General features: G+C 38.2%; 1 protein-coding gene across 1 annotated transcript in view; it reads left to right on the top strand.

The window, feature by feature from the left end:
• GTF3C3 (general transcription factor IIIC subunit 3) overlaps window positions 1–9,952 on the top strand; it is a 39,813-nt gene extending 29,861 nt beyond the window's left edge. Inside the window, exons 14-18 of the mRNA XM_003990991.5 lie at window positions 35–272; window positions 880–1,070; window positions 3,112–3,236; window positions 6,650–6,802; window positions 8,581–9,952. Coding sequence (XP_003991040.3) covers window positions 35–272; window positions 880–1,070; window positions 3,112–3,236; window positions 6,650–6,802; window positions 8,581–8,703 — 830 coding nt within the window. The 3' untranslated portion in view covers window positions 8,704–9,952. The remainder of the gene's footprint in view (window positions 1–34; window positions 273–879; window positions 1,071–3,111; window positions 3,237–6,649; window positions 6,803–8,580) is intronic.
• Window positions 9,953–23,323: the final 13,371 nt, after the last annotated feature.

The following is a 23,323-nucleotide window of genomic DNA, read 5'->3' as shown; positions in this document are numbered from 1 at the left end:
GTGTCCTAACTGATTTTCACTGGTATCATTTTAGCAATATTTGCTGTACTCACAAGTGTCTTGACAAAAGATGACTGGTGGAACCTTCTGTTGAAGGCCATATACTCCTTATGCGACCTATCCCGATTTCAAGAGGCTGAGTTACTTGTGGATTCTTCACTGGAATATTATTCATTTTATGATGACAGGCAAAAACGCAAAGAATTAGAATACTTTGGTCTGTCTGCTGCAATACTGGACAAAAATTTCAGAAAGGCATACAACTATATCAGGTAATTTTCCAATAACTTATTTTAGATTCTTTGAAAGAGGATGTGTATTTACTTTGATTTAGTCTCTCATACTCAAGAATTAACAAATTGTTTTAACTCTCTTGTGGCTTACAGGTAAATTCAAATCATTGATGATTCTCAGAGGCATGCCCTCTCATATATTTAATCTCTTGTACCTCAGTCTCCCCATTTATAAAATGGATATTATCATATTACCTCCTTGTAGGATTATTGTGAGTTAAGTGAATTATTATAGATATGGCCTTTTAACAATGTCTGGCACACACTGTTATTAGCTGTTACTCACTGTTCATTGTACTGGAGCTGTAGTGGGCTGGGGGAGAATAGGTGAAACTTAAACTACTTGATTCTTTTTTTTTGGTTTAAAAGTTTTGTTAAAAAGAACAAACAAGATGTAGAAATACTAACTTAAGTAGCATCTTCTGGGAAAAATCACTGTGTGGGTGTTTATGTTTAAATATGTTGCAATAGTCTGCTTTTCATTGTAGGAAAATGTTGCTGCGCTGAATGAAGTATTTCATTCTTAGAATCAGAAGTTTTTCTTTTTACACTATTTTTTACCCTCCCTCTCTGTCTGCAATTTTAGGGTGATGGTAATGGAAAATGTCAATAAACCTCAGCTCTGGAACATTTTCAATCAGGTTACCATGCACTCCCAAGAGGTACGACATCATCGCTTCTGTCTTCGCCTAATGCTGAAAAACCCAGATAATCATGCCCTGTGTGTCTTAAATGGACACAATGCATTTGTATCTGGTAGTTTTAAGCACGCGCTTGGTAAGTGTCCTGTATGTGACTTTGTCAAGTGTGGATGGTATGATGGTTAACAGCCGGGCCTGGAGCAGAAAACTACCTGTGTTTATGGTTTTTGTTTGTTTGTTTGTTTATTTATTTTTGAGACAGAGAGAGACAGAGCATGAACAGGGGAGGGGCAGAGAGAGAGGGAGACCCAGAACCGGAAGCAGGCTCCAGGCTCTGAGCCATCAGCCCAGAGCCCGACACGGGGCTCGAACTCACGGTCTGTGAGATCATGACCTGAGCTGAAGTCGGACGCTTAACCGAGTGAGCCACCCAGGCGCCCCTACCTGTGTTTAAATAGCAGCTCCCTCATGGCAAGTTATTCTACCTCCCAATGCTTCAGTTTCTTTATCTCTGAAATGGAGGTAATAATTGGACCTGCCTTACAAATTATTGTGAAAATTAAATGAGTTAATGTAAAGCATTAAAAAAAAAAATGCCTGGCACATACAGTAAGTAGCTGTAAGTGTTGGCAGTAATGATAATAATAAATATTAGTATTTATTTTTTTTTACAAAGCTTTGGTTCAAAAGGCTGAAGTAAGTTTTATAATTCATTCTAAAGGTCAATAATTCTCCTGCTTAGACTTGTTTGTTTTCTAAATAATTTTCATTAATTATGGATGCTTTGCAGGGTGCCTGGGTGCCTCAGTCGATTGAGCATCTGACTCTTGATTTCTGCTCAGGTTATTATCCCAAGGTCATGGGATTGAACTCTGTGTCAGGCCTCTGTATGGAGCGGGAAGCCTGCTTGAGACTTTCTCTCTCTCTCCCTCTGCTCCTCTCCCTGGTTCATGCGGTCTCTGTCTAAAAAAAAGTATGTGTGTGTGTGTATGTGTGTGTATGGATTCTTTGCTACCTGATTTTAATTTGCTATAGTACAAAAATGGATTTAAGATTTACTGATAGTTTGTTCCTTAAGGAGACAAGTCTTTATACCAAGATTTATTTACATTGTGCTTGCTAATTCTAATTAAACTCAGGGAAAATTAATCACTTGAAATTTTCTATAATAGGGAATCAGAAGCAAATTAGAAAAATACCTGGCCAAATGTTTAAATTTAAAATGAGGCATGTGTCTCTTGATGCCTAAGAGCTAGTGTTGCCCAACTCACTTGACAGTAACCTTGAACATCAGATGTTGAAATTTACCTCTGGTGTGTGTGTTTTGGAACTGTTTGTTTAATGGTAAGAAAATATAAAACAGATTTATATTATTTTCCTATATTTAGGACCTTTTGCAGAAGGTAAAAATAGAAAGTGCAAATGGCAGTCTACCATTTGTGCTGCTAAAGAGATTCTGTGGTGCCATGTCTTCTGGCACAGAGCTGGAAAGAATAGAAGTTTTTACCTATGTATGATAAATTATAGATCATCCCTTTATAAAAAAATTTGCTTAAAAATTTGCTTATCAAAAAAATGAAAATTTTGCTTAAATTCCCCTGTCTCATATGGATAAACTTTTGACATGAAGCAGTTACATATGTAAATACATGGAAACAAGGAAAACATGTTTTTCTCAGGAAAAACAAAGTAGTGCTCCATTTGGGAAACAACACCCATAACCCTGAAAAACAAAACAGAGCTATTTTTCTTTTTTTCATCTCCATGATCTATCACATTTGAATTTATAACAAAAGAATTCACCAAAGACACATTCCCTTGTTTCTTTTAAAATAGATTTAAGATCTTAAAATAGACTTACGATCACAATTGATAAATTATTTTGGAAGTATTACTCTACATGGAAATGTCTAGCTGTGCCTAAAAGAAGGTTTTAGTTGCTCATATTTAATCTGGGTGATCAGGATATATTTACAGGTAAATCCTCCTAATTTTGTTATATTTTATACATTGTTTTAAAATTTCAAATTAATGTGCATCTGATTGATATTTTAAAATGTACACCTTGCATATGTTAAAAATCAGTACTGTTTAGCAATAAAGTATATTTGAATAACTGAAGAAAAAGGGAACTATGCTCTTGTCACACCCATCTGACACCACTGTTCTTTTTTCAGGACAATATGTGCAAGCCTTTCGCACCCATCCCCATGAACCTCTCTATAGCCTGTGTATAGGCCTAACGTTTATTCACATGGCCTCTCAGAAGTATGTATTAAGGAGACATGCTCTTACTGTGCAGGTAATTCATTTAGATTTCTCATTACTTGGTTTTATGTTCTTTAAAAATGAATATACTTAATGCTTTTGTTGTCCTGCTTTAGAAGGAATACCTGCTTAGTATACATACATGTTGGGAGTTCCAACACCTATCCCTCTGTTTAGCACTCAGCATGGACTCAACATCTAGTGGCAGTGCTCCTGGCTAAGACTTATGTAGCCGTGTAGAAAGGGTACACAGCCAGATCACAAAGAGGACACAGAAGAGTCTGGAGGCTTCCTTAAGACTTTGGAGCCCCTAAGACCTCCAGTCTTCTAGGTCCTGATGACTGATTTATTGTAAATCAGTTTTAAAAATACATAATATATATATCTAGTAATGTATGAATATGTGACTGTTGACTGTTTCTTTACATCACCACCAACAAATTGCTCTTTTAAAGTTTTCATGGTTGTAGTCTTTTTATTTTCCTGTTTACTTTTTTATATAGTTTGTCTTCTCTAATAAGAATGTAAACTCCAAGAGATCAGGGATTCTGTCTTGTTTACCACTGTATCTTTAGTACTTTTGTGTTGTTTTTATATGTTTGACTCATGTAAAGACATGTTTTGTAAGTAGTTATGGAAGGAAAAAAATGTTGACTTGAATGGAATAGCAGGATTTAGTAAAGGAATTTTTCATGTGGGTTTGGTTTTTAAAGTAAAATGGTTAAAAGAAAGCCTAAATTCAAATGATGATAATTGTTAAAGCTAGGTGTTGGGATTCATTATAATGTTCTCTTTACTTTTGTATGTTTGAAATTTTTCATAATAAAAAGTAAAACCAAAACCAAAAGACAATTGTGATATTTATCCACCTCTTGCTCTAAGTTTTTTTGTCTCTTAATGGATACTTTTGCTGTTTTAGGTAATGTAGGATTGTTTATAAATTAAATATATAATGAGTACCCACTGTGCTAGGAGTGGGGATATAGTAGTGAATGAGTATACAGGCAGAATTCCTTACCCTCATGAAGCTTATATTCTGGTAAACATTAATAGGAAATTTTTATGGATTGACTCATTACTAAATAGTTAAAATAGGGGTGCCTGGGCTCAGTTGGTTGAGTGTCTGACTCTTATTTCAGCTCAGGTCATGATCCCAGGGTTGTGAGATCGAGCCCCACATCAGGCTCCATGCTGAGTATGGAGCCTGTTTAAGATTGTTTCTCTTACTCTGCCCTTCTCTCCCACTTATGCTCTCTTTCTGTCTCTAAATAAGTAAATAAAAAAAAAATAGTTAAAGTATGTAGTTTTTGCCTGGTAGGGAAAAAATTTATGTACTGCACAGTAATTTAGAAGCTACCTTTCAAATCACTGATATATTTAAACAGCAGTGTTTAATTGGTTGGAGATTGAGGTAAAACAAGAAGTGATGGGTATATGGGGGTTTGTTGTCCTAATCTGTCTACTTTTGTGTATGTTAAACATTTTCCATTAAAAAAAGTTTCTAAAAACAAGTTTCATTATAAATACCATGATTCTTAAATTGTTTTAATTTCTTGTGAATCTATTTCCTTATGCTGCATGATCATAATTAATTTTCCTTTGGAGTAGTTAAAAACAAACTAATTTCATATGTTTTACTATCTTTCCTACCTTCTTATACTGTGAAAGTAAATCTTACAATTCTGCCCATATTTAATATTTTATGTACAGTGTATATTACTTGGACACTTTAGTTGTGACAAAAATGTTTGAAAGTAACACAGTTAATGTAAAAAGGACTCTTTTATTTCTATTCCATTAAATTTTTTGTTTGTCAAAACTCTTATCGCCTAAGAGATAAAGTGGCTGTCTCTATTACCTAGTTTTTAAATCACTAAATATTTGAATAGTGTTTCAGTGGTCTCCTAAGTTTGTTAAAAATTTCTTCAAATGCAGCAGGTAATTCAAATCCTGTTACTGTATCAGAAGACCTACAAGTTTATTTGGGTTGCAGTAATTCATCTGGGCTTATTATTCTTTCTCAAATTTTTATCTTTAAATTTGTCATCTTAAAATAGGAAGATTTGCTATTTCTCGGAGACTAATAGTTTGTCTGCTTTACTTAACAGAACCATGATTTTCAGTGGAGTAGAAGTTATAGTCACCTATAAATATGGGTTATTTTATTATGCAGAAAGTATGAGTTTAGTGAACATAATTATTTTTATTCCTAAAATGCATTAATTCTAAAGAATTCATTAATTTTTATTTTTTTTTATGAAGAAAAATTTGTGACCATTTATCAGAAAGCAGATCACCCGGGAAATAGTTGCATTTTATAGTCTATACTCACAGCTGGAGATTATATTTATTTAATTACTTAACACAGGACACTTGCACTTTTGCAGTCAGTAACTTTCTGCAGCTGGTAACTTGAAGATGCATTAAAGGGAAAATGAATACAGTAAGAGATGAAGCAGGTGCTTTTTGGACCCCGTGACACACGTGGAGCCTGCAGTATTCTATCTGTGTTCTGATATTTTTTCCATAAAGTCTTTGAGTCAGAAGCTTTTAGGGGAAGAATAATCAAGTTTTTTGGGTTAAGAGGTTATTAAGGTCCTGAGAGGTAACTTACAAAAAAGGTACCATTGACCCAGAAAGTTTAGGTATACTTAAGTGAGTTTGTTCCTGAGAAGAAACCTTTCTAAAATTACCATTTTAAGAGCTTAGATTTTATATTTTGCTCAAGCTTTTAGACATCTTGAATCAAGAAGTTTATTGGCCTCAGGGCACCTGGGTGGCTCAGTTGGTTAAACATCTGACTTCAACTCAGGTCATGATCTTGCAGTGATGGTGCAGAGCCTGCTTGGGATTCTCTCTCTCTCCCTCTGTATGCCCCTCCCCCACTCATGCATGCGTGCTCTCTCACCCTCCCCCCCCCAAAAAAAGAAAAAAAAAGTTTATTGGCCTCTAATGTCACAAAAGCCAACTTGGAACCTTAAAAACAATCCTGTGTTCTTAAAGATTATGGATCTTTGACAGTTTTAACATTGGACTTTGTTTTCTGTAAATATTTTTGTCCTTAAAAAAAATAAATCTTTCCTTTATATCTTCAGAAGAGCTCTAGACTAAATTGTGATATAGCACTATGCCACAGACATATGTTCTTTCAGGATGAGATTGTGTCTCTTTTAGAGAGAGCACAAGCGGGAGGGGCAGTGGGAGAGGGAGAGAGAGAAGCAAGCAGGTTCTACGCCCAGTACAGAGCCCTACATAGGACTTGGTCTCATGACCCAGGGATCATGACCTGAGCTGAAATCAAGAGTTGGACACTTAACTGACTAAGCCATCCAGGCGCCCTTTTTTAAATACTTGTATTCTGTACAGAATATACCTGGCACATATAGTTGTTCAAATATATACCGGTCAAATGAGAATAATAATGAATTATCTTTTTCTTTTGGGTAGGGCTTTTCCTTTCTTAATCGATACCTCAGCATACGTGGGCCTTGCCAGGAATCATTCTACAATTTGGGCCGTGGCCTTCACCAGCTGGGGCTGATTCATCTTGCAATCCACTATTATCAGAAGGCCTTGGATCTCCCTCCACTTGTGGTAGAGGTATTGTATGATTTGCTTTAAAAACTGAGGAGTCATTTCATTTCATTTCATCTAGAGAGAAGTGCAGTTAGCTTATGTTGTGGTCCAGATAGTGAAATAAATTACATATTAGAATGGATTTTTTCCAGGGGCACCTGGGTAGCTCAGTTGGCTAAGCATCCGACTCTTGATTTTGGCTCGGGTCATGATCTCGTGGTCGTGAGATCAAGCCCTGTGTTGGGCTTTGCACTGACAGTGTGGAGACTGCTTGGTATTCTCTCTCTGTCTCTCTCTCTCTCTCTCCCTCTCCCTCTCTCTCTGCCCCTCCCCTGCTCATGCATGCACATGCTCACTCTCAAATAAACATTAAAAAAGAAAAAAAAAGAATGCATTTTGTCCATATTGAATGTGTTTATTTAGCAACAAGTAGATCTTTGACATTCTTACCTTATGACCTGATCAGCAACCATGTGGACACATATGACTTGTGGTGACCATTTCAGTTACCCTAAGGTAGCCTCTGTGGTTATTGGTATGAGCTGGGAGACAGAAAGCCTGAATATTGAGTAATATAGCCATTGTTCATTTCAACGAACATATTTCTTTATAAAGATGAAAGGCCAGTATGAATTTAGTTTTAAGATACTGTATAGGGTAAAGTGTTGCCAATACTATGACAATCTGTGTTTAAAGTCTAATTCTTATTTTAATTTTTGAAGAATTTATTTTTGAGAGAAAGAGACACAGAGTGCGAGTGGGGGAGGGGCAGAGAGTGAGCGAGACACAGAATCTGAAGCAGGCTTCAGGCTCCAAGCTGTCGGCACAGAGCCCAACGCGGGGCCTGAGCCCACGAACTGTGAGATCATGACCTGAGCCGAAGTCTGACATTTAGCTGACTGAACCACCTAGGCACTCCTAGTTGCTAATATTTTTAAGTTGCATTCGTAATCCTCACATGCCCTCACAACTGTTTTCTATTACCCTTGTCCATTGTAAGTCATTAAACAAATAAATACATATTTTTATAGGTACGCTGATGAAATGCATACACTTTTGTATTTTTTATTTCATAAATGCCTTTAAGTATTGCTCCTTAAGCTTTATAGGTATCATTTTTAATTGTTGCAGATATTTTTACAGTTGACTCCAAAACTTTGTATTGGGGAAGATTAGTATAGATCTAACCTACTCCATTGAGTTCATTGCTTTGCTATTAAGTAGAAAAAAAGGTAATAACACCCCTAGGGTAATTATTATTATTAATTTGCTGCATGCCTTCCTAGACTTATTCTTTATATGGCTTTCTATTATATAGTACAGGTATTTCCCATCTGGTCATTTGTGTTATGATTTCTTTTTTAGATGCATAAGTTTTACATTTTTTAATGAAATCGTATTTTTTCCTTTATAGTTTCTACTTTTGCCATTGTACTTAGAAGGGTCTTTCCTACCCAAGATTATATTAATATTCCACTATATATATTTTTTTTATGGTTTCATTTGTTTATTCTTAAATGCTTAATTCATTTGGAATTTTATTCTGCTATGGCTTGTGGATGAGACTTTTTCTTTAACTTATTGGTTAGACATTTAAAATAATTGAATTCTATAGTTGTTACAGTGATTAACTGAATCAGTATTACCTAGTAAAAATTTAGAACCAAGGTATATATGCCTAGTTTTGTACTTTTTTTTTAGTATCATGAATGTTAAGCTTTTTGAATACTTCTACTTAATGAAACAGTATATATAAACTGTTTATAACAGTATATAATTCATTCATGTATTTTTCCTCGTAGGGTATAGAAGTTGACCAGTTAGACTTACGAAGAGATATTGCCTACAACTTGTCTCTAATTTATCAGAGCAGTGGGAATATTGGAATGGCTCAAAAGCTTTTGTATACCTATTGCTGTATATAAAGTACCTCAGCTGAGAAAGAAGCATTGGTGCTGTGTGTGGACCAATATTTTCTGTCTAAGGGCTAAGTATTAACTAAGTATTAACCTGAAATAGAAATGACAGTTTGAGAATTATCATTGTATTTAATTTTTAATATGTGATAATGATCTTTTGATAGATATGCAAAAGTATCATTCCAAGAGTTTGTACATTGTTCTATCATTTTCTTTTAGCATTATTTTTAGTAAAATTGTCCCCAAAGGTGAAATGGAGAATGTTAGCCTTTAAGCCAGCTTTGAGCTAAATGTGCTCATTTTTTACTCATACCATTTATTCATCTGTGCATTCATTACTATGTATTAAACACCTATGTACCTTGGAATATAGTAAGACAGATGTGACCTCTCAATACAGTTCTCTAAATACAGAGCTTGAGCAATATATTCATTTGAAAGAAGTGTTTGCTACATTTCTACCTATATTATCATTGACCTTTCCATTTCTTAGTGCCCTGTTACTATTGCATGGGCAGTTTATCAGGTACATAGAAAAGGATGTTATTGAAGGAAAGACAAGTTGGGACTCTTTCTCATACCAGCACAATTATGTAATTGACTTAGCTCCTAAGAAAATTATTTGAAATGGTTATATAGTAGGAAGACACATAATTGAGTTAATCTTTTACTTTTCACCTCCATGTGTCTTAGTTGTATAGATTGCTGGGCATAACTCAGAACATCCTGTTCCAAGACAAATTAAAAAATGCATTACAAATGTTGGTGGCTTTCTGACAAAAAAAAAATGTAGATAAGAGAGGACCACATTTAATAATATGACCTAGTTTGCATTTCAAGATCACTAGGAATGTAGGAAGATTAGAGAATTCTATGTATGGAGTAAAGTATTGCTGTGATAAAGTTAAAAAAATAGATGAAAATTTTTTACTTAAATAGTTATGTTCTTGAATCTAACAATAGTTTTAAGATATACTTTTGGTTTACTAACAGTTTTTGAGAGTTTCTTTTTAGGGGAAAAATGCTGTAATAAGTGTGTGTTTGGATTATATGACGTATTCTAATTGTGAGAGGGAAACACGTATGAGACTTAGGATCAAAGAAATAGTATGAGGGCTTTTTAGGAATTCTTACCACTACAAAGTAGTTGAAAAGCAAAATTTGTATATAATAAGTAAATGTATCATGTATTCTGTGTGTGTGTGTGTATTTAAATGTGTATATAATTTAAATAAATTGTATTTTTATAATTGTTTCACATGCTTATATATTTTATTTCATGCCATTTGCAGGTAATGATAAAGTTAACTGATAGAGTATAAGTTAGATTTGCATCTTGGAATCTTAGGGAATTGAGTATTCTGTGTTCTGAGTTTTTCTCTTGAATTAAACTCAACTGGCTGTGACTCCAGTTGATCTCCTGAACAGCCTTGGAGGAAATAATAAATCTCTCTAGCAGTCTTCTAAAAAAAAGTTGATATTGCATGAATTTGTTTAGCATTTAAAGTCATAGCTACCATTGCTGAGTGTTTACTACGCTACTCTGTGCCAAGTACAGTGCCGGATACTCTAGATACATGATCTCTGGTCCTCTCAGAGAATCACCTGCAAGGTAGGTGTTATTGTTGGTCTTACTATTATCATCTCCATCTTATAGATGAGAAATTAAGTAGCATGTTGAAGATCACTAGCAAGCTCCTTGCTCAGAGACATTCCTTCATGGGAACACAATTCCAGTTCAGAGTTACAACATAAAAGTTGAGCATAAATTTATTTTAGAAAGAAAAAGGAGAATGGCAGTTGTATTTTCTATCCTCCAGGACTTCAGCTTATTAAAAGCTCCTGTAGTAAACATCTTTGGGGGTCTTTTTAAAAGCTGATACTCACTTTCTTATCTACCATCCTCACTCCAGCCTTGGAATTCTGACAGCCACTTTGATACAATGAGATTGTTTTCTACTGGTCACTGTTGATTCAGCTGGGAGTCTGCTCCTATACCAAGCTGGGCCAATCGAGTTTCCTCACTCCTTCTCTGGGAATTTTAGAATTGAGATGAAGTCTTGCTGTAGGGTTGGAACATGAAAGCTATGAGGACATTTTCTGCTTTCCCTGTGGGCCAACCAGCAGTTAACCCCTTAGGTTGAGAAAGAAAAATAAAGCCTATGCATTAAGAGAAGCAGAGTTGAGAGATGGAGAGAATGCTGTGTGTTCCTAAAGATTTTCCAGTTTTCCATTCCCATGCTTTCTGAAATTGAGTTCCAACCCTTGGGCTCTTTCTATAAATATATCCAGTTCTATAATTCCACTTTATACTAGCTGAAGTTCTGTTATTTGCACCAAAAATAGTCCTAACTGATAAGCTATCATTCCTTCTTTGTTTTCATTGAGCATTCATGTGTTCTAGCTATTTTCACAAGAAGGAAGGGCATATAGCAACCAGGGACAATGTCCCAGAGTTATAAGTAGTGTCATGAAGTCTAATCCACAATAAAGAGGCTTTTAAAAACTTTAGGCAAGAACAGTAGGAATGTGTCTATGGTCTGGTGGTGTAAAGTCAACCATAAGACCATAGAATTGTTCAATTTCTGTGCTTGGGGTAGTTAACACTATAAAAGCACAATACTCAAACAGGATGAGGTAGAAAAGCATGGAAAAGAAGCGGTAAATCTGAGGCTGTGATAAGAGAGACCTATAAATGTTTCATTTCCAAGTTCATAGTCCCAAATTCAGTTGCTGTTAGGTTATGAAACTGAAAATTATAATTTTGAGGCCTTTTAAAGAATGAAATGATAAATAAACAATATTTGAAGTGGGGAAAAGGTGGATCCTGGGAACCACATAAGTATGATGTTCCTGACATGATTCTCTCTGACTCAAGTGCACATAGAAGTTATATTCCTTAGGAGACCTACTCTGTCTCCTTGGAAGGGGACTTGGTAGCCTAGAGGACTACTACAGTTTGAATGTATCTGGATTTCAGCAGAGTATTTGAGGACGTCTCTTGGGCTATGCTTGTGGGTTGAATGGAGAAATGTGACTTACTGATCTGCAGTGGACCAAAGACTACCTACTGGAGGAGTCCCATGATGGCAGGCATGGCCAAGCCCTTGTATTCCAGACTTGCTCAGAAGCTAAGGCATAGCTTATAGTTGCTAATGGTTGAAGGCAGTCAACTAACCACATCCCTGTTTACAGAGCTACCCAGAAGTTTCAAGACCAAAAAACTGCCCAAAACCCAAAAATAGGCAAATGACAAAACAATTTTAGAAGTTGGGGCACGTGACTGGCTCAGTCAGGAGATCGTGTGACTCTTGATCTTGGGTTCGTGAGTTCGAGCTCCACGTTGGGTGTAGGGTTTACTTAAGTATTAAAAAAAGTTTTTAGAAGCTAAAAAGCAAAGGGGCAATTAGCAACTAAATAAACCAGGGAAGAATGAAAGCTAAGTGCCCACAGGTGGTGGCAGTATGCAGCCAGAAGCAAGCTGATTCAAGCTCAGAGAGGCTCATGCATAAGAGATACATTCGGTATCTCCAAAGGCAGCTGAGGTGGGGCTAAAAACAGGTGAAGCAGTTGAAAGTCTGTTAAGCAGGCAGGAGGTGCCTGGGTGGCTCAGGCAGTGAAGCGTCTGACTCAGATTTTGGCTCAGGTCACGATCTCAAGATTGGTGAGTTCGAACTCCGGGTTGGGTTTTGTGTTGACAGTGTGGAGCCTGCTTGGGATTCTCCCTACGTGACCCTCCTCTGCTCTTTCTCTCTCTCAAAATAAACATTAAAAAAAAAAAAAAAAAAGCATGCCAGCGTTAAAAAAAAAAAAAAAAAGATCTTCAAAGTTACCCTCTTCACTCAGAGCATGTTACCACTTCACCCCTGCCCTACAGAACACTGGTGGTTTATTTTCTGTTGAGGCTGTATCAGGATCTGTGGATTCCGGAACACCAGGTCTAGCTGAAGGCAGAGTGTTTGGATTAAGTGAAAGTCTGCACACTGAACAGTGACCTTGGCCTCCTCCTATTTGACTCCCAGAAAAGTGGCAGCCAAGTTATATCCTCCAAGCAGGGGATTAGAGGGTTCCTCTCTGAGAAAAACCCGGCCCGAGAAAAAAGACCTATAGAGACTTACAGTTTCAGGTCCCCAGTGAAACAGCCTGGTCCTGGCCAGGAGCCTACCAATGGGCGAACCCTCCCACTCCCACCTGGCCCCAGTCAGCTATCCGAGGAACAGACAGCTCTTGAGCATTAGGCGTTTGCGGATAGTTTCTGAGATGCAGAGATCCATATGAGCAAATGGGCAGGGGAGGAGGGGTCCTCAAAGAAAACAATGCAGGAAGTAGAGAAATAAAATGTAATTAATGTCCCCAGATGATGGGGTGCCTGGGTGGCTCCGTTGGTTAAGCGACCAACTCTTGATTTCAGTTCAGGTTATGATCTCACAGAATGTGAGACTGAGCCTTGTGTCGGGCTCTGTGCTGACAACGCAGAGGCTATTTGGGATCCTCTTTTCCACTCTCTCTGCCCCTCCCCAGCTCGTGCACGTAGCGCACATGTGTGCTCTCATTTAAAAAAAAGAAAATATTGTGTATGTGAAAAGAATGCTATAAAAAGAAATATTCAAAGTTTAAGAGAGCCTTATGACATCAAAAATGTAACTGCTGAAATTAATTTAATGAAAAGATTGGGGAAATTGACTTTTAAAAAGAAAAAAGGGAAAATTTAAGAGATAAGAAAATTTCAGATAAGGAAATTAAAGGCTACAAAACAATCTAAATGAGAAGTTCTTTGTGGCAGTTACCATATCTTATAAATTCATTTATTTTTTTAAATTTTTATTTATTTTTGAGACAGAGACAAGAGCATGAACGGGAGTGGGGGTGGTCAGAGAGAGAGGGAGACACAGAACCCGAAGCAGGCTCCAGGCTCCTAGCTGTCAGCAAGGAGCCTGACGCGGGGCTCGAATTCAGGGACTGTGAAATCATGACCTGAGCCGAAGTCGGAAGCTCAACCAACTGAGCCACCCAGGCGCCCCTTATAAAGTCATTTACATTTCATGGTGTTTGGTTATAAGTAATTCCTATAGGAGGAACAAAGTCCTACAATGATTTTTTTTAGTTTTATTTATTTGTTTTTTAGTAGGCTCTATGCCCAACATGGGGCTCCAACTCACAACTCCAAGGTCAAGAGTCCAGTGCTCTACTGACTGAGCCAGGTATCCCCTGCAATGATTTTTTTATACGCAACACATTGCAGTATATTTCTATAATTTAGAAGTGTACTTCATCATTCATCATATCAGCTTTTAACATTTTCCTCCAAAAAGCTTAAATTTATTTGAATAGAAAAAATTCAGTATTCTTCTCTACGTTTTGGCAATGACATCCAAAACTCTGTCCCTTTGCACTGCTCTCCGTCAGCATGGAAAGGGCAGCTGGAACCCTAACGTATGTTTCTCGTCCATTTTTTGGCCTTGACCCAAAAAAATGTCTAGAAGATATCGGGGTAAAATGTCTAGAAGATATCGGGGTAACCTCTTCCTGCACTAAAAGTTTCTAACGATATGCTGAAGATTGTACCCGGCATTTACCCTGTTTGTGGACTCAAGGTAAGCAAGTGTAGAATGCGAATTAGCACCGAATTAGCTGGCATTTCAGTAAAGAGAGTCAGGTGTTTATATTCAGCAAAAGGAGTTCAAACAAGTGAAGAGAGGAAAGAGAAAGCCAATAAACAGATCCCTCTGGCTCAACGCCCCACAGCTGCGTAGGACAGGTGGAAGTCAGTTCTGATGCGAGTTCTAGGGCTGTACGTTCCCTTTTCTCAAGCTAGTGTTGTAATGAAACAAGTTTTCTTATTGAAGCATATCTTCATAACTATAGACAGCTGAAAGAAGTATTTTTGTAATTACTAGCTTTACAGATTAGTTCTGTCTTGCTTGGACAGAGACTTGCTCAGTTTATGGTGTGAGTGAGGCTGATCCTGCACCTTCTCCATCTCAGGTGCTTTCCTGATTGGGAGAGAAAAGTAGAAGCTCTGACCACTAGAGGGGGTATGCTAGTCACAGAACTTCCCACCGCACGCAGGAAGGCTCGCGCTGGGAGCAGTCAGGATCACCTCCATCGGGCAATCCCCCAACAATGTGTAAGTTTTGTAGGATCTGATTTAACTCTCCCAGATGAAAAAGAAAAGATCTGTGTATAGTCAGAATTACCGGATTGTAGGGCACCAGCACAGTTTTAATATGGGTACCAAGTTGCTCTCCCAGACGGCATTACCAATTGTGTGGGGATACCTGTTTTCCCCAGGCCCAGTTCAAACATATTTTCTCCCCCGATTGATAGGTGGGAAATGGATGTTGCAGTTGCATACTGGTAAAGTTGAAACCTATCTTCTCATATGCTTATAGACCTTTCAGAATCCTTTTCTTCTTTGAATTGCTTTTGTTACATCCCTTGCCCATTAAAATTTTTTTTAAATGTTTATGTTTGAGAGAGAGAGAGACAGAGCATGAGCAGGGGAGGGGCAGAGAGAAAGGGAGACACAAAATCCCAAGCAGGCTCTAGGCTCTGAGCTGTCAGCACAGAGCCTGACACAGGGCTCAAACTCACGAGCGGTTAGATCATGACTTAAGCTGAAGTCAGACATTTAACCGACTGAGCCACACAGGCACCTCTCCTTTGCTCATTAAAAAAAACCAAAAAACAAAAAACATACTGGGTCCTATTTTTTTCTTATGGAATTGTAGGCACTCTTTATTTAATCTGGACTTAAGTCTTTGTCATTTGTTTTTCACTTCATGGTGTCTTTTCGTAAATCTCAATTTTTTTTTTTTTAAATTTTTTTTTTTTTTTAACATTTATTTATTTTTGAGACAGAGAGAGACAGAGCATGAATGGGGGAGGGGCAGAGAGAGAAGGAGACACAGAATCGGAAGCAGGCTCCAGGCTCTGAACTGTCAGCCCAGAGCCCGACGCGGGGCTCGAACTCACAGACCGCGAGATCGTGACCTGGCTGAAGTCGGACGCTTAACCGACTGCGCCACCCAGGCGCCCCTCAATTTTTTTTTTAATAGCCAATATGAGACTTCAAAAGAAAGTGTTTAGCAAAGTAAGGAAGATCTTGGAAAATCAAGCAGAGTTCTTAGGAAGATCACAGCAGAAGGCAGACCAGCCCCATCTCCATCTGGACAGAAACAAGGGAACAAAGAGTAGGACCACTGAAGTAGCCTGGGTGGAAAGTGAACAGGTTCTGGGCACAGAGAGTGGATTCTGGGGGGACAGAGAAAGAAATATGGCTAGACTTCTTAGAGACTTAGAGGCAGAGGTGGATTTTGAAGGATTTGCAAGGTTCTCCTTTGAGATGTTGTAAAGATTAAAAATACAGAGAGGGTACGTGGTCCATGTGCTTGACTACTTAAGAGCTTCATATAGCAAACTTCTGGCTTTGCCTTACAACACAAATGACTTTAGTTTCATCCTAGAGCCAGAAGTCTTCTCTAGAACGAATCAAGAAGTTACTTACATGTTGTTAAAGGCACTAGAGGGGCACCTGGGTGGCTCAGTCAGTTGAGTGTCCGACTTTGGCTCAGGTCATGATCTCGTGGTTTGTGAGTTCAAGCCTCACATTGGGCTTGCTGCTTTCAGCCTGTCAGCAGAGCCCGCTTCAGATCCTTTGTCTCTCTTTCTCTGCCCCTCCCCCACTTGCACTCTCCCCAAAATAAATATTTTAAAAAATTAAAAAAAAAGGCAGTGGAGATAGGCAGGGGTCAAGTAACTCCTGACAGCTGTGGGTCAACTTCAGGTTATCTCAAGAGGCAAAAGAAACTCCTGAGATTTTTCATTTTTTAAAAAATATGTTGTTATTGGGGTGCCTGACTGGCTCAGTCAGTGGAGCATGCAACTCTTGATCTCAGGGTTGTGAGTTCGAGCCCCTAGTTGGGTGTAGTGGTTACTTAAAAGTAAAAACATGTAAATGTTAAGATCATGTGTCTATTTCTGTAAAAATGCCATTAGAATTTTGATAGGGATTGATTTCACTGGGTCTGTAGATTGCATTGGGTAGTTTGGATGGATATTTTAACAGTATTCTTCCAATCCATGGACATAGAATATCTTTCCATTTATTTGTGCTCTCTTCAATTTCTTTCATTAGCATCTTAAAGTTTTCATTATACAGGTCTTTCACTTCCTTGGTTAAGTTTTATTCTTTCTGATGCACTTTTAAATGGGATCACTTTCTTAATTTCTCTTTCTGATATTTTCAAATTAATATTTTTATCCTGCAACTTTACTGAATTTATTAGTTCTATTAGATTTCTAGTGGAGTCTTTAGGGTTTTTATATATATCATGTCATCTGTAAACAGTGACAGTTTTATCCCTTCCTTCCCAATTTGGATGCTCTTTCTTTTTTTAATGTTTATTTTATTTTTGAGAGAGAGACAGAAAGAGAGGGAGACACAGAATCCAAAGCAGGCTCCAGGCTCTGAGCTGTCAGCACAGAGCCGGACATGGGGCTCGAACTCATCAGCCATGAGATCATGACCTGAGCCAAAACAAAGAGACACTTAACCAACTGAGCCACCCAGGTACCCCTGGATGCCTTTTATTTCTTGCCTAATTGCTCTGGCTAGGACTTCTAATACTATATTGATTAAAAGAGGCAAGAATAAGTGTCCTGTTTTATTTGCAATCTTAAAGAAAAAGCTTTCAGCTTTTTACTGTTGAGTATGATGCTAGCTGTACATTTGTCACATGTGGCTTTTATTATGTTGAGATGCATTCCCTCCATAACCTCTTTGTTGAAACTTTTATCATAAATGAAAGTTGAATTAAAAAAAATTTTTTTTAACGTTTATTTATTTTTGAGACAGAGAGAGACAGAGCATGAACGGGGGAGGGTCAGAGAGAGGGAGATACAGAATCTGAAACAGGCTCCAGGCTCTGAGCTGTCAGCACAGAGCCCGACACGGGGCATGAACTCACGGACCGAGAGATCATGACCTGAGCCGAAGTCGGTCGCTTAACCGACTGAGCCACCCAGGCGCCCCAAAAGTTGAATTTTATCAAATGTTTTCTCTGCACATATTGAGATGATCATAAGATTTTTATCCTTCATTTCTTAATGTGGTGTATCACATTGACTTATTTGCAGATATTCAACCATCTTTGCATTCCTGGAATAAATCCCACTTGATTATGGGTTATGATCATTTTAAGGTATTGTTGAATTCAGTTTGCTAATATTTTGTTGAGGATTTTTGCATCTATGTTCATCAGAGATACTGGCCTGTAATTTTCTTGTAGAACTTTGTCTGGTTTTGGTGTCAGGGTAATGCTGGCCCCATAAAATGAGTACAGAAGATTACTTCCTCTTCTGGTTTTTTTTTTTTTTTTTTTTTTTTTTTAAGATTTTAAGAAAGATTGGTGTTAATTCTTTGAATGTTTAGTAGAATTCACCAGTGAAGCCATCTGATCCTGGACTTTAGTTTATTGAAAGGTATTCAGTTACTGATTTAATTTTCTTACTAGTATTGGTCTACTCAGATTTTTTATTTCTTCATGATTTAGTCTTGTATGTTCATAGAATTTATTCATTTCTCCTAGGTTGTCTAATTTGTTGGCATATAATTGTTCATAGTAGTTTCTTAGGATCCTTTGTATTTGTCGTATCAGTTGAAACAGCTCCTCTTTCATTTCTGAAAAATTTTATTATTATTTTTTTGAGTCTTTATCTTTTCAAAGAACCAGCTCTTAGGTTCATTGATCTTTCCCATTGGTCCTTTTTTAACTGTTTCATTTATTTCTGCTCTGATCTTTGTTTATATTCTTCCATGAACTTTGGGTTTGGTTTGTTCTCCTTTTTCTAGTTTTTGAGGTGTGATGTTAGGTTGTTTTGAGATTTTTCTTGTTTCTTGAGGTAGTCATTTATTATGAACTTCCTTTTTAGAACATTTTGCTGCATCCCATAAATTTTGGTGTGCTATTTCCATTTTCATTTGTCTCAAGGTATTTTATTTCTGTTGATTTCTTTGTTGACTTGGTGGTTCTGTAGCATGTTTGCTAACTTCCACATATTTGTGAATTTTCCAGTTTCCTTCTTGTAATGACTTCTAGTGTCCTACCATTTGGTGGAAAAGATGCCTCATATTGTGTCAGTCCTCTTAAATAAATTAAGACCTGTTTTGTGGACTAACATGTGACCTATCCTGGAGAATATTCCATGTGTACTTAAGAAAAATGTATATTCTGTTGCTTTTGGATGGAATGTTCTATAAATATCAAGTCCATTTGGTCTAATGTGGTTTTTTTAAATTTTTTTTAACGTTTATTTATTTTTTGAGACAGAGACAGAGCATGAACGGGGGAGGGCCAGAGAGAGAGGGAGACACAATCTGAAACAGGCTCCAGGCTCCGAGCTGTCAGCACAGAGCCTGACGCGGGGCTCGAACTCACAGGCGGCGAGATCATGACCTGAGCCGAAGTCGGCCGCTTAACCGACTGAGCCACCCAGGTGCCCCCTAATGTGTTATTTGAGGCCAGTATTTCCTTACTGATTTTCTGATCTCCACTGATGTAAGTGGGATACTAAAATCCCCTACTATTTTTGTATTGCCAATTTCTTCCTTTTGGTCTCTTCATATTTGCTATATATATTTAATGCTCCTATATTTAGGTGCATAAATACTTCCTCATTATATCCTTTTTAGTGAGCTTGACCCCTTATTTTACAATGCTTTGTCTCTTAACACAGTCTTTGTTTTAAAGTCTATTTTGTCTAATATCCATATAGCTACCCCAGCTTTCTTCTGGTTTCCATTTACATGGAGTGTCTTTGTTCATCCCCTCACTTTGTGTATTCTTACAGCTGAAGTGATTATCTTGTAGGGAGCATATAGATGGGTCTTGTTTGTTTTTTAAATTCAACCACTTTTTTGTTTTCTTCTTGGAGAATTTAGTCCACTTACATTGAAAGTAAGTATTGATAGGTACTGTTGGCCTTATTTACATTTTTGTTTTCTGGCTTTTTTGTAGTTGTTTTTTTTTTGTTTTTGTTTTTGTTTTTGTTTTGTTTTTGTTTTTGTTTTTTTGGCAGTGTTCTGGTTTTTTGTAGTTCTTTTTTGTTCTTTTTCTTCTCTTGGTCTCTTCCTTTGTGGTTTGATGATTTGCTTGGGTGGGATGCTTAGATTCCTTTTTCTCATTATCTTTTATGCATCTACCTGATGTTGTTTTGTGGTTACAATGAGGCTTATACATATAACAGTCTATTTTAAGTTGATTAATTGTAACACATTCTAAATCTGTTTTTATCCACCCCCCCCCCCGCTACATTTTATGGTTTTGATGTCACATTTTACATGTTTTTATCCTTGTATCCATCAACTATTATCATTTTAGTTATTTTTACTATTTTTTTCTTTTTATCTTTGTATTAGATTTATAAGTGATTAATCCACTACCTTTACTATATATCTAACTTTAACAGTGTGAGTTACATTTTCATGTTTTCTTGTTACTAATTAGCACCCCTTATTTTTTCAACTTAAAGTAGTCTGACATTTCTTGTAAGACTAATTTGGTGGTGAACTCCTTTAGTTTTTGTCTGTAAAACTCTTTATCGTTCCTTCTATTCTGATTAACTTTGCCAGGTAGATTGGAGTTGCTTTGTTTCTTCTTCTAGCACTTTGAATATACTGTGGCACCCCCTTCGGGCCTGCAAAATTTCTTCCAAAAAAATCTGAGTTTTGGGGTGTCTAGGTGGCTCAGTCAGTGAAGCATCTGACTTCAGCTCAGGACATGATCTTGCAGTTCATGGGAACAAGCCCCACATTGGGCTCTGTGCTGACAGCTCAGAGCCTGGAACCTGCTTTGGATTCTGTGTCTCCCTTTCTCTCTGCCCCTCCCCTGCGGGTGCTCTGTCTCCCTCTCAAAAATAAATAAAAACATTAAAAAAAAAATCTGATAGTTTTATGGGGCTTCCCTTGTATGTAACAAGTTGTTTTTCTCTTGCTTTTAAAATTCTCCCCTTTAACTTTTGAAATTTTAATTACGTGTCTCAGGTAGGTCTCTTTGGGTTCATCTTACTTGGAACTCTCGGATCTTCTGGGTCTAAATGTCTTGTTTTCTTCCTCAGGTTAGGGAACTTTTCAGCTTTATTTCTCCAAATGTTTCCTGCCACTTTCTCTCTTTCTTCTCCTTCTGGGATCTGTATAATGTGAATATTAGTATGCTTAATGTTGTCCCTAAGTTCCTTAAAGCTATTTTTACTTTTTTTCATTGTTTTTCCTCTTTGTTGCTCTGATGAGGTAGTTATATTGCCCTGACTTAGAGTTAACTAATCCTTTCTTCTGCTCAAGTGGTCTGCCATTCAACCCCTTTACTGTGTTTGGCAGTAGTTACTGTATTCTTTTGCTCTGTGGCTTCTATTTGGTATTTTCTTACATTTTTCTCTGTTTTGAAGTTCTGACTGTTCACTTTTCCAGTTTTGGTGAACATCTTTTTTGTTTTAAATTTTTTTAGTGTTTATTTTTGAGAGAGAGAGAGAGAGAGAGAGAGAGAGAGAGAGAGACAGAATGTGAGTGGGGGAGGGTCAGAGAGAGAGGAAGACAGAATCCAAAGCAGGCTCCAGGCTCTGAGCTGTCAGCACAGAGCCCAGTGCAGGGCTCAAACTCAGGAGGTGTAAGATCATGACCTGAGCCGAAGTTGGACACTTAACAGACTGAGCCACCCAGGCGCCCCGTGGTGAGCACCTTTATGATCATTACTTTGAACTCTTTATCGGGTTAGTTATCTGTTTTATTATGTTTTTTCCCTGAGGTTTCATCTTGTTCATTTGGAACATATTTCTTTATTTCCTCATTTTGCTTCACTCTCTGTGTTGGTTTCTATGCAGTAGATGTAACAGCCACCTCTCTCAATGTTGAAGGAGTGGTCTCACGTAGGAGATGAACCTTATTGTTCATCCTTGCTGTAACTCTTATCTCTCAGACCTTTGTGCTTATTCCAGCAGCCTGTTTGTGCTTAATAGCTCCCAGTGGTTGAAGGTGTGCCCCTACTGTCAGTGTCCCAAAGGGGGTGTTATCTCAGTCAGCACCTATATATACAGGCTGATTGGAAGTCAGATCCTCAGGCAGTGCATTTTAAAGTACCGCAAATGTATATAGTTGTGTGGGACCACAAGCATAAACCCTGCTGTTCAGTACAGCCAGGTCCCCCAGGCAGGAGTCACAAAGATGTGGGTGTAATACAAGGGTATAAACTCCTCTTTAGGAGATCCCAGCTCCCAGCAAGCCGAAGTGAAGCAGAGGGAGAGTGCCAAGACTGCATCCACTAGCTCTATTCCCTGAGACCACTTCCACAGGCCCCTAGAAACGTGCCAGACCAGCAGCCTGCCCTTCAGCAGGCAAACTAAAGAGTTAAAGACAAGCAAACAAAAAAGCCAAAGCAGTTCATCACCTCACACGAGCCTTACAAGAAGTATTTAAGCTGAAAAGAAAGCTCCTGGACAAGTAAATAGGCATCTTAGAAAGGGTGGGGGTGTTTCAGCCTGCCATCTGAGCAGTGCTCTGGAAGGCATTTGGCCAAGAAGTGTCTCTCTGAATGTTACAGTCCCATGGGTGCTCTGGAGTGTGGCAGAGGAAGAAAGTGAAGCTAGCGCATGCAGAGTGGGGGAGGGGGAAAGGACTAGCATGAAAGAAAATATGCCTGCCAGCCTTAGCAAGGTAGAGAGGTGTGAAAATGGTGCTGGCCCGCATCTGTCCCCACAGAGAATCCCAGGACCCCCTGCCTCTCCTGCCCACTCTTTAGGATTAGCTATTCAATCCCACATAAAATCTGGGCTTCTCTGCTGGGCCCTGTGGTGAGTTTATGTGTGCCCCTTAAAAGCCTTTTCTCCTTTTGCTATAGCCCTTTGGATCTCATGGACGTGAGCCCCATTGGATTTCAAAGCCAGGTTTGGGGGGCTCATCTCTTGGGTACAGGTCTTAAAACTTGGGGTATGAAGCCTTTGCTTCTCAGGGAGAAGTTCCAAGCTTGTAAGTTCTCTCCGGATTATGGGTCACTGTGTCACGGGTGAGGCTTATGGTGAGACTGGGTCTCAGACTCCTACCCTCTTCATCGTGGTTTCTCCTCATTTGCTTGATAAGAAGTTGCTCAGCTAGTTTTCAGGTCTTTTTCAGAAGAAATTGTCCCATTTGTAGCTGTAGATTCAGTGTGACCTCGGGAAGAGATGAGTTCAGGATCTTTGTATGTTACCATCTTGCACCACCTCCCTCGCCTGTACTTTTTTTTTTTTAATTAATGTTTTTTATTTATTTTTGAAGGAGAGAGAGAAAGAGAGAGCATAAGCGGGGGAGGAACAGAAAGAGAGGGAGACACAGAATTCGAAGCAGGCTCCAGGCTCCAAGCTGTCAGCACAGAGCCTGATGCAGGGCTCGAACCCACGAACCGTGAGATCATGACTTGAGCCGAAGTCAGACGCTTAACCGACTGAGCCACCCAGGCGCCCCTCACCTGTACTTTTTTTTTTTAAAGCGCTTAGTCCTGTTTACTTATTTAACCATTGACCATCTGGTTTATCAAGATTCCATTATCCTTTAATGCCCTCCTGTGGCCCATACAGCAACTGTATTCTACTTTTGTAT

Source organism: Felis catus, chromosome C1, assembly GCF_018350175.1.
Source record: "Felis catus isolate Fca126 chromosome C1, F.catus_Fca126_mat1.0, whole genome shotgun sequence".
NCBI lineage: Eukaryota > Metazoa > Chordata > Mammalia > Carnivora > Felidae > Felis > Felis catus.
The sequence above is the reverse complement of the archived record's forward strand: the minus strand, read 5'-3'. Positions and strand labels throughout refer to the sequence as shown.